At 38.3% G+C, this 11,386-nt stretch overlaps 2 protein-coding genes across 2 annotated transcripts; both read left to right on the top strand.

Annotated features, from left to right (window-relative positions):
• Window positions 1–495: 495 nt before the first annotated feature.
• On the top strand, window positions 496–4,290 carry pla2g12a (phospholipase A2 group XIIA). The gene is made up of 4 exons (XM_005797652.3): window positions 496–938; window positions 2,214–2,290; window positions 2,371–2,536; window positions 3,816–4,290. The coding sequence occupies exons 1-4, from the start codon at window positions 653–655 to the stop codon at window positions 3,932–3,934; spliced, it is 648 nt and encodes a 215-aa protein (XP_005797709.3). The 5' UTR covers window positions 496–652; the 3' UTR covers window positions 3,935–4,290.
• Window positions 4,291–5,106: 816 nt separating this feature from the next.
• casp6 (caspase 6) lies at window positions 5,107–10,602 on the top strand. The gene is made up of 8 exons (XM_005797618.3): window positions 5,107–5,195; window positions 5,598–5,627; window positions 7,019–7,061; window positions 7,805–7,957; window positions 8,033–8,109; window positions 8,911–9,086; window positions 9,157–9,307; window positions 9,830–10,602. The coding sequence occupies exons 1-8, from the start codon at window positions 5,177–5,179 to the stop codon at window positions 10,063–10,065; spliced, it is 885 nt and encodes a 294-aa protein (XP_005797675.2). The 5' UTR covers window positions 5,107–5,176; the 3' UTR covers window positions 10,066–10,602.
• The last annotated feature ends 784 nt before the right edge of the window (window positions 10,603–11,386 follow it).

The following is an 11,386-nucleotide window of genomic DNA, read 5'->3' as shown; positions in this document are numbered from 1 at the left end:
CATTTTAAAGCTAACGCTTCTTTTCCTCATCTTTAGCATTAAGTTATTTGGATTAGAGTTCTGGGATGGATGGGAAGTCTGAATTTTCTCCTTTTCTCAGAATTATTTTTTTCCCTCAGATTTCTAGCGTTAATCTGAAAATTTAGAATTTTTATAATGAATTCTAATTTCAGATTCCTAACCTATTTTTTCTCAGAATTCTGACTTTTTTTCTCAAATTTGCCTTTAATTGGAGTTCTGACTAATTTCAGAACTCAGTTTCTTTAGACGTCTGGCTTTAATCTCAGAATTTTGACTTTTTAATCATTTTAATTCTGACTAAATTCATATTTTTTTATTTTTAATTTGTGTCTTTATTCTTGTTTTCCTCGGATTTCTGCGATATAAACTCTAAACCCCTAATAATCATCTTCTGTACTTTGATGGTTAAACGTCAGGATTTTTGCGCCGCTGTGAACTGTGGGTAATGTAGTTCATTAATAACTAGTAACAACCTTTACTGTTAAAAACGTTACTCTGATTCAAGACGGATCCTCTGTGACGATTCCCAAAAGTGACGACATTGTTTGTCCAGGATCACGTGACATTGGAAACCCGGAAGTAATGTTACAACTGATAATTGTCTGATCGCTGGTATGTTTTTAGCTAAAACATGTCAGACATGACATGTCATGACAGCGGGAGGTCAGGCAGAACTTCAGCTGGCATGATGGGTCCAGGTGCGCTGCTGTCCGTCCCGGTTCTGCTGCTCGGTCTGCTCTGCTGCTGCGGGCTTTTCCCAGATGTTTCTGCCTGTGAGGAAGAACCGGAGACCCCGGACTGGAGGATGACTCTGAGAACCATCCGGAACGGGATTCACAAGATCGACACGTACCTGAACGTAGCGCTGGACCTGTTCGGCGGGGATGACGGACTCTGTCGGTACTCATGCAGCGATGGTGAGTCTGAGGACTTCACCGCCATTTTTCTTTGGTGTTAAACCAGTTACGACTGTTTTGTTTAAAAGAGTTCAAAACACATAAAATAATGAGGGAGCTGAAACCTGGATGTCGGGTGACATCAACAAAGTTTGGTTTGTTCCAAAGCAACAATTTCTGCAAACCAAAAAACAACTTGAGACTGTTTGCAGAAAGCAATACTTTTGTTTCCCCCGATACAGTAAGATAGAAAATCTAATCTCCCAAACTCTCCCAGTATTTTCCTGTCCGTCAAGTTTCTCCTTCCCTCGGATGTTGTGCCGATCCATAATTAAGCTCATGTTTGAAAACCCAACTCAACGCTTTGTGCGTTGCTAGAAAACAAAATGAGTCCAACACCTTTCAGTCTTTGCGGCTCTTGGAATCATTTTGTGTGAATCTGGACATTATTTTTATTAATGTAAACATCTGAGGTGTTTTTTTTTCTATAATTATGATTTAAAGTCATTGTAAAAAAAAAAAAAAGAGTAAATTTCTGCCAGGAAACTCAGAATCTTTTATATTAATCCGAGACATTTTGTAGAAGAAACGTGGAAATTTCTGAGCTACAAAAAACAAAAATTGGCGAGAAAAAAACTTTAATTTTTTAGATTAATCCCAGAAATGTTCTAGATAAAACAAGGACATTTCTAAGCTTCAAAAGTAAAAATTTAGAGAAAAAAAAACCCTCAGAAATGTTGAGATTAATCTGAGAAAAAATGGAAATCTTCAACTTCTGAAACTCAGATATTATTTTTTTTTTTCTAGAAAATTTCTGAGCTTAATCTCAAAATTTCAGAATTTTTTTGTCAGAAATGTTTTCCTTTTTTTCTCCATAATGACCGTTTTACAATGCAGTGTTTTTTGGATCTAAAATAAGTTTTACTTTACTTTCCCTTAAAATATTGCAATGTCTGATTTATTTTTGAAAAAGTAAATAAGAATAATTAATAATAAAATTATTTAGCAGTTTTAATTGGGGGAAGATTATGCCCATCTCTTGAATATTTTCAAATTACCAAAAAGATCTGGACACCTCGGGGTTAAAGACAGAAAACAGTAAAAGAATTTTGTAGATCAAAGGTGTCAGTCAGGACAAGGGAACAAAAAAAATCCACATTATTCTTTACCATGGCATCGTAAAGACAGTGATTAGGATTTGAAGAAATTCTATCAGTAAGTAAGAGAAATATTGAAAAGTGAATTTATTCCAGTGTCTCATCTCAGCGCAGCAGCTTTCCTCCTTCTGTCTGTCAGGATTCAAGCCGATGCCTCGTCCCGGCTACAGGCACCCTCCACCCAACGGATGCGGCTCCCCGCTTTTTGGATTTCATGTAATCTGCTTCAGTTTTGGTAAATACGCTTTGTTTTCCTGTGAGTCCAGTAAACCCAGTCACCGTCCTGTCGTTTCCAGTTCGACCTGGGAATCCCGTCCATGACCAAATGCTGCAACCAGCACGACCGCTGCTACGACTCCTGCGGCCGCCTGAAGCACGACTGCGACGATCAGTTCCAGGACTGCCTGGAGACCATCTGCAGGAACGTGCAAAGGACTCTGGGATTGGCCCAGACGGTCCAGGGTAAGAGGTCGACCTGGAGGTCGCCTTCTGCCGCCATCAGAAAACCTAAAGCTCCCGTTTGTAACGTTTATAAAAGTGTTTGTTTTTGTTTTTACATATGTGTTAAAACAGTTGCCATCTTGTGACAGGTGATGAAACAGATAATCTGTGAAAACATTGATTTCTTCCACCTGCTCCTTGAAGACATGCACCGCTCACTCCAAGCGAAGCAGAGCCAGGAGGCGGGTCTTATTGCTGCCAATTACCCTCATGTACTTACTACAAAATGTCCTAATGGTGAAGAAACAACTTAGTTGAGAAAATTATTTATGAGCTGTCCTTGCTAACTAGCCTTAGCATTCATAACAGGATCTGCTGTGGGTGATTGTCAGCGCTAAGACCCGCCTCCTGGCTCTGATTTGTTGTTTCTGGTTAGCACTGAGAGAAGGCACAGATTATTTGTTTCATTACTTGTTTTATGACATGGTGATAGTTTCAACAAATATGTTAAAAAAAAAAAGATTTATTTTTAAATAAAAGTTACATACTGCAGCTTTAAATGTGAACATTTTTTTCTTGCAAACTTATGACTTTTCCAGTTTTCTGGTGGAGATTTACATCTCTGTCATGTTGTTTTTTTTCTTATTTACAAAGACCATTTTATAATATATAACTATATATAATATAATTTTTAATCATTTTGAGGTAAAAAGTTTAGTTAATATCACACAATTAAGGGGCATGTTTTTTTTAAATCACATCTTTTTTTTATTCTAATAATTTTTTTTCTTGAAAACTTCAGATAATCCAGTTTTTTTGTGATCATGTGAAAAGAAAAACTGGATTTTTTTTTAGATTTCTGCTGTGAATGTTTTAACATAAATCAAGTCACTTTAACTTAATAGCAGGAGTGACTCAAACAAAACTATTTATTTATTTATTGTATTTTATTCCATCGTGCAGCTATAATAACATTTGTAGAAACTTTATAATAAATGTTCAAACTTATTTATTTCTTGTTGCCATAGGAGGTAAAACTGAAAGCTGCAGGTTAAAGTTTTGACACATATTGTCCACTAGATGGAGCCAAAGCTTTATTTTAAATGTCATCAGGCTCTTATGAGCTGAAATTCAAATCTAACCGTCATTATTTAAGGTTTTACTCCTGAGCAGCCAGATGTTCTTTTGTTGTTAAAACATATTTCAAACTATTCAAAGAAGTATTTATATATTTAATACACTTATCCTGAATGTTTTGCTGATCTTCCTGCTTGTTTTTCTGCTCTTCAACCCTTCGCAGCATGCGAGTCTGCAGTCAAGCTCCTCTTTGACGCCGTCATGCACCTGGGCTGCAAGCCGTACCTGGACAGCCAGCGGGAGGCCTGCGTGTGCCAGTACGAGGTGAAGAAGGAGCTCTGACGGCGCTGCAGACAAACAGACTCTGAAATTCGGACGCCGGATAAATAAACTTTTCTGAAAACATGTAGATTTTTCTCAGGGATGTAGCCTCTTTGGCTAAAATTAAACACTGCAATGCAAAGTGAATGTAACATAAACAATTTTTCTTGTAGGTGGTAGCTAATATTTGTCCCTTTGCGATCCACTATTTATATATGTATTGTTGTAAATCCACAGGTTTCTGTGATGAAATGGAAACTGGTTTCATTCATGTTTTGACTGGACACAACATTTTAACAAACAGTAAAAAGGGTTTTACAGAGTTCAAAGGTCAGCAATAAAGCACACAACAATGTTCTGCAATATCTTATAACAAACAGTGTCGCTTTTTATTCTGGATTATTCTCACATGATGCTAATCTCAACGTTCTTGTAATCCCTGTGAACTTATCCTAGGGTCAATGGTCAAATTAATTAGAAACACTAATTATGATACTAAATAAATTTATTCTTATTCTGTCCCCCACTAATGATAGGTGGGGGACAGAATAAGACATTTAAGGCAAAAGAAATACTTTTTTCAGATTTTTTTTCCCTTTATTTTGAACAAAATAATAGCAAATGAACAGAAAATCAAAGATCAATCAGGAAAAACATATAGAAATCAGCCAAAGGCTCATTTAACATATTAAATAATTAAATATTGTCCTGTTTTTGTGTTTCATTCTTTTTTGCTTTGTGCTTCCGTGGAAATCAAAAAATCAGTGACCCTGTCCCACTGTTGGGTAAATACAATAAAAAGGGCATGACTATTAAAATATAAAAACTTTTGCATTCCACCAAATATTTTATATATTAAGTTTCCAAATTAAAAAAAAACTTGCTGTATTGCTGGCCAAATATCTTGCATTCTTGGTCTCACAAAGTCAGTTAAATTGCCACAATTTGGCCCCTGAACCACGCTTTGGACACCCCTGCTTTAACTGAGTGGACATATGGAGTGACGTGTAAAGTGAACTGATTACAATCTTTAAGCTCCTGCGAGCTGATAGATTCATAACATCCGTAAAACGCCTTGTTCGATTTCGCCAGTCGTTTCCGTAAACTTCTTCCTTTTTAATTCAAGACAACCAATCGTTCTCTCCGGTTTCAATTTCCAGCCAATCACATCGCGGGGGCGGGACTAAGTGTCAGCTAGTTTTGCTGGTTGTTTTAAGGAAGCAGCTTCCAATTTTCCACTCCGAGCCAAGACGAAGAGTCAACATGTCAGGTGACGTTGCAGGTAAAAAGAACAACTTTATTACATGTTTATGTTTTAAATCTGAAACTATCTAAAAAAAACCTCAACAGTTAAAGTCACAAGAACAACTGAACTGAACTGCGATACATTTTCGTTTCTAATCTGTTCCCAGATGTTTACTGTGTTTCACGTTTCAGTTCATCTCAGCATGTTATAAAACTCCAGTCATAGAAATAGCTTCTTTTTTTTGCATTATTATTATTATTATTATTATTATTATTATTATTATTATTATTATTATTATTATTATTATTATTATTATTTTATAGTTTTATTTTTTTGAAATGCTTTTTTTCCTTCTCAGTGGGTGTCGTGTTGCAGCTTGTTAAACAGGTTTAGGAATGTAAATCATTTTTCTGAGATTTGTTTCTCCTTCCTGTCCAGGAAGCGCGTCCACAGCCACTGACAGTGTGGGTGAGTAACCTCTACATGAATGATCTTCTTTAAAAATAAAAGCAAAACTAAAACATCACATCAATTCACTTTTATTAAACTTGGCTGATTTTTTATTACTATAATAAAAACTTTTTATTATTATAAAAATGATGACATATTAGTGCATTTCACAGAGTATGAAGTATTTTATCAGACTTTCAGAAGAGTTTTTATGGTGCCGAAATCATTTATGACCAAACTAAATGGATATTTTAACATACCAACAACATATACTGCAGAAAACTGCACATATTTATTAAAGCAGTTTTCTGTTTTTACTTTTTCTCACGTTGAGCTAAATCTGTGCAGCCATGCAGATCACTTTCATCTTTAACTCACTAAAAATGAAATGCTAGCCCAGTAAATCCTGATTCTGTGTACTCTGTGGTTTAAGTATCTCTGTTTATTGCAACATAGGAAAAACCAAGCACCTGAATGTTTAGCTGTAATAAATGCTGCTGAAGTCACCAGCCTGCAGCAGGAGACGTGCAAAAACATGCATGAGTGTGAAAACACAGCTGCTTTCTGTTTTTTTTTTATCAAGCTGCCTTTCCACTACAGATGTGTGCAAATCTTTGTCGATTTTGTGTTGATTAAATAACAAATGAATACATTTTTATAAGGCTGAAAAACCACATCATAGTGCAAAAACATTAATCAATAAATGTATTTGTTTTGTTTTTTTTAATAATTGATTGATTGAATTCAAAAATACTTTATTTATCGAAAGGGAAACTAAATACTGTAATTAATATCATCCAAGTTTCTTCAGAGTTGTAGATACTGATGGCTGTAGGCAGGAAAGATCTCCTGTAGCAGTCTGTATTACAGCAGATCTGAAGAAGCCTCTGACTGAAGATGCTTAAGCTTTGATTAGAAGATTCACTGGAAACTTTATAATAATAATAATAATAATAAAATTGTTGGCAGTATTTAGGCCACTGTAGATAAAAAGAAAAGCAAATTTTCACCAAAAACTCACAAATTTCTAGAACAATTTGTCCTGTTTAAAAGTTGGATGTTGTCTGTTTTCTTACCTCTGAGATTATAAAGTCGGATGTTTGTGATTGAGCCAAGCAGCCGACCTCGTAGAAACGGGAACGACTGGAGGAAAGAAGAAGAATAATTTTGGGTAGTTTTGGCCAAAATGACTCCTGCATCATTTCATTATTTAGTTTCTTTCATGTATAATGAGCTGAATAATCCCAGCGACAGATTAAAGACTCGCTGTGGATCTGCAGCGTTTTCCCAGCACAGACTGGGAGGCCAGTCAGCAGGGTGTGACTGGAGTCGAGTCGACTTTTCTTTCTTTTCTTTTTTCTTTTGCCTTTTGAGTGTTATTGATTTAGAAATGTCTTTTCGTTCTGCAGCGTCTGCAGAGAGTTTAACGGAGACGGATGGTTTCTTCAGAAGGTAATCACTTTTTATTCTGTGTTTCTGTCACCTGCAGATTAACAACATTCAATTAACGATTATTTTAGTGATCAATTTATTCTATTGATTATTCTGACAGTAAGTTTTAAAGGAATTGGCTGATTTTTTATTTAACCACTTCAGCTTATTTTATACAACACTAGAAATGCATAAAAATACAAACAAATAATTCAAGATGTGGAAAGCTCAGGCCTTTCTGCTGACCTCAGCATGAATACAGTGAAAGGCTGATCTGTTATTCTGATGAAGCAATTAATGATTAAGGAGCTGAAGGAGTTTAAGAGGTTTTTATTTTATTTTTTTTTACATAATTTAAAGCGGGTAAAGCTAAAACTGCCTCTAGAGGAGTTCTGTGTAGTTCCATGGAGTATTAGAGAAAATAATAAATAAAATAATGATAAGAATATTTAATTATGAGAATAAATTTGTAGTATTATGAGAATGTGATGATGTTGCCACTTCATCATATGACTTTATTCTTGTACGACTTTATTCTCGTGATCTTGACTTTTATTTCTTGACTTTTTTTAATAATGCAAAAGCTACATATTGTTTTGGCTTATTTACTGCCCTGAGTGTGTTATTATTTTAGAAAATGGCCTTATTTTTAGTCAGCATATCCAGTTAATGATTAATTGATTACTATATTAGTTGACGATTATTTCAATAGTCATCATTTTCAGTCTGATTAATCGTTCATGTGCTGATGTTTCGTTGTGCAGCAGCCCCGTCGTTTTGGATCCTGCGGAGGAATACAGGATGACCAGAAAGCGGCGAGGCGTCGCTCTCATCTTCAACCAGGAGCGTTTCTTCTGGCGCCTGGGCCTGAACACCAGAAACGGGACCAACGCCGACCGCCACAACTTAGAGAGGAGGTTTGTTTTCCTGAAGCAGGAAGAACCGGCCGCTCAGGCGCAGCAGCTTTATCTGAGCTCATTCTGTCTCTCCAGACTGCTGGAGCTGAACTTTGATGTCAGGAGTTATGACGACTACAAACTGGTGGACGTCCTGGAAAAAATCCATGAAGGTACTGGAACCTTCTGTCTATCAGAATATATAGTTTATTTCCTTGTTTTAAATATAAAAGTATTTAAAGCTGCAGTAACCTTTATTAAAAATGTTTATTTTTTATGTTTTTGTTGATGAGACACATAATCTGTGAAAAAAATCAAACTCCTCTACCTTCTCCAGTTCTCCCAGTTCTAACTGGAAACAACCAATCAGAACCAGGAGGCTGTGATTGGTTGTTTTTGGTCGGAAGTGGTCCGGCGTTTCTTCAGGTCAGAGAGCAGGCAGAGGAGAGCGACCTGTTCTGATGAACTTTCATGACATGGTGACGCTTTTAACGAATTCTTTTATAAAAGTTACTGCAGCTTTAAGGATGTTTTCACCCCTGATGGTCCGTTAGACCTGATTCGATTGGACACCAAAGTTGCAACATTTGTTACGTTTTCAGCTGGTACAGTTTGATTTCACCAAGTGAAACGATCCAAACTAAATAAAAAACCTGTTCCCCTCCTCGCCTGTTGGGGCGCTGCAGCAATAACCACATGCCCTGCGCTGTAGTCCACTTCCTGCTTTTGGACCGAGTCCGGTCCACTTGGTGCTCACATACAGAACTATATGTGAGCCAGGGGTTTGTAGGCAGATCAAACGATTATTTCTAATCGTTTGATCTGCCTTTCTAGACAAATGGACCGGAGTTTGATTAAAGTGGACTAAACTGGGCTGGTGTGAATGCACCCTAATTGTTGGACGAAGGAAGGAGTATTCTCTTGATGTGAAATGATCTTTAGCTGCTGATCAAACCTTCATTTTGTTCCTCCAGCTGCCGAAGACGATCACTCAGACGCCGACTGCTTCCTGCTCGCCTTCCTTAGCCACGGCGAGAACGATCACGTCTACGCATACGACGGCAAGATCAGCATCCAGGACATCACCGCCATGTTCAAAGGAGACAAGTGCCAGAGCCTCGTCGGAAAACCCAAGATCTTTGTTGTGCAGGTAGAAACATGGCAGTGAAACCTTTGGGTTTAGGAAACAGCAGAAGGTCTGAATGTTTCCATGTGTGAAGGCTTGCCGTGGGGAACAGCATGACGTTCCCGTGACGCCCTGCGACGCCGTGGACAACGACGTGAAGACAAATGAGACGGTGGTGGACGCCTGCGCCATCCACACCCTCCCTGCCGGCGCCGATTTCATCATGTGTTACTCTGTTGCTGAAGGTGAGCCGTCCGCGTTATGTTCAGAAAACTTTCCATTTCCGGCGCCGGTGACGGCGGCGCAAGCTCAGTCCAACTGCAGCCCGCCATGTTCAGAAATGTTCAAAGTTGACAAGAGAGTTTTAAATATGACAAGGTAGTTGTGTTTTATTGGAAGAAATTATTGACAACACTTTGTCTTTAAAAAGGCAAATGCAGATAAATATTTAAAATAAAAATATTTTTTTGGCACTTCAGTTAAATCCTTATTAAGTAATGAGCCAGTGGATCTTAAAAGAAGCTAAGTAATGTAAAATAAACTAAAAGAAATGTTGCCTAAAATGGACAATGATGAGTCAAAGTGTAACTAACCCCCCTGTGAAAGCATAAGCCCCGCCCCCTAAACAAATGTAGAAAAATCCAACAAAGTGGGCGGAGCCAAAAAGCACTGAGGGGCGTGGTCAGGTCAAAAGTAGCACTGTTGCTTTCTTACAGTTGAATGTTATTGTTTACATTAGGAAATTTTGCTCCCGCTTTGGTTTTCAGGTTACTACTCCCACAGGGAGACCATCAACGGCTCGTGGTACATCCAGGATCTGTGTGAGTTACTCAAGATGTACGGCAGCTCGCTGGAGTTCACGCAGCTGCTCACGCTGGTCAACAGAATGGTCTCGATGCGCCGAGTCGGGAACTGCAATGACCGCAGCGCAATTGGCAAAAAACAGGTACCGTGCTTCGCTTCGATGCTCACCAAGAAGCTCTACTTCCGGCCGAAGAAGTGATCAACGGTTCGATTGGTTGGTTTAAATCTCAGCTGGTACGGCTGATCCACTCCACAAAGATGAGAAAAAGATCTAGTTGTTTTGTTTCTTTTTATATGTTGAAAACATTCCTGGCAGATAATTTGCACAGAGAAGCCTTCTGCTCATAAATCACTGTATCTGATAAAGTTGAACCTATCAGGAAGTTTTTAATCTTAGTCTTTAAATTTTTTTGTAATTGATCTTGTTTGGTGAGTAGCAGCATAACATTCAGAAATGTTTCAGGGGTTTTCTAGTCTCAGGTATTTCCTCAGAGGCACCATTGATCCTACTGGACCCATCGTGCAAAATTCACTTTTTGCACATTTTTATACGACCATTTGGGTTTCTACTGCTTCTAAAAACAGCCAAAGCCTAAAAACACTCAGTCAGTTTTGGCAATAAATTGATGTTTTTTGTGAATGTGACATCTCAAATTAGCAGGCACTGCCCGTCACCTAGCAACCCCAGCAGAATTCCGCCCGTTACCTAGCAACCCCAGCAGAATTCCACCCGTCACCTAGCAACCCCAGCAGAATTCCGCCCGTCACCTAGCAACGCCAGCAGAATTCCACCCGTTACCTAGCAACCCCAGCAGAATTCCACCCGTCACCTAGCAACCCCAGCAGAATTCCGCCCGTCACCTAGCAACCCCAGCAGAATTCCACCCGTCACCTAGCAACCCCAGCAGAATTCCGCCCGTTACCTAGCAACCCGAGCCGAGCTCCAGTACATTTGAGCAGCTGGTTTTACCGCTGTATGCGCTGTACAATGGCTGCTGGAAAAGGTAAGAGTTTCGTTGTTGACTTACCATCCAGAAACCACTTGGTGCATTCTTGTTGGATGTGCATCAGGCTCTACTTCTGCTTTTCAAAGGTGTGCAGTTATATAATTTTGCATCCGTTTGCAGCCATTTTCTCATGTGAGTGTAAACGTTGAGTTGGGGGGCGTGGCCAACAGCAGCTTGTTTGGATTTAAAGTAATGTCCCCCTAAAACAGCCCAAACTAAAATACAATGTCCTTATCTAAGAATGATTTTGTGCAAAACATGTTTTGTATAGGCCATAAGTCTACCCTAACGTGTTCAAGGAAGCATAATAGGTCATCTTTAAAGCTCACTGCGTAAAGACAATAAAGGGAATCCATGTTGTTGTCTTATCCAGTTCTTGGTTCATCTCTCAATGCAGATTTGCACTCAAACTGCCAACAAACGCTAATATGAAAACCTGAAAATGTTTCTGTTTCTTAAAGCTGTACAAGGGAATTAAATCACTTTGAACTTTCTTATCATGTATTTCTGTGT

This window comes from Xiphophorus maculatus, chromosome 5, assembly GCF_002775205.1.
Source record: "Xiphophorus maculatus strain JP 163 A chromosome 5, X_maculatus-5.0-male, whole genome shotgun sequence".
In the NCBI taxonomy this organism is placed as follows: domain Eukaryota; kingdom Metazoa; phylum Chordata; class Actinopteri; order Cyprinodontiformes; family Poeciliidae; genus Xiphophorus; species Xiphophorus maculatus.
Note: the sequence above shows the minus strand (reverse complement) of the source record. Positions and strands in the feature narration are given on the sequence as shown.

Bases quoted from the DNA above. Each gene is read 5' to 3' on its own strand.
- pla2g12a (XM_005797652.3), top strand. From the start codon at position 653: ATGTCAGACATGACATGTCATGACAGCGGGAGGTCAGGCAGAACTTCA. The intron at 939-2,213 runs GTGAGTCTGAGG...TCTGTCTGTCAG, and splicing joins TCGGTACTCATGCAGCGATG to GATTCAAGCCGATGCCTCGT. The intron at 2,537-3,815 runs GTAAGAGGTCGA...AACCCTTCGCAG, and splicing joins ATTGGCCCAGACGGTCCAGG to CATGCGAGTCTGCAGTCAAG.
- casp6 (XM_005797618.3), top strand. The intron at 8,110-8,910 runs GTACTGGAACCT...TTGTTCCTCCAG, and splicing joins CCTGGAAAAAATCCATGAAG to CTGCCGAAGACGATCACTCA. The intron at 9,308-9,829 runs GTGAGCCGTCCG...TTTGGTTTTCAG, and splicing joins GTGTTACTCTGTTGCTGAAG to GTTACTACTCCCACAGGGAG.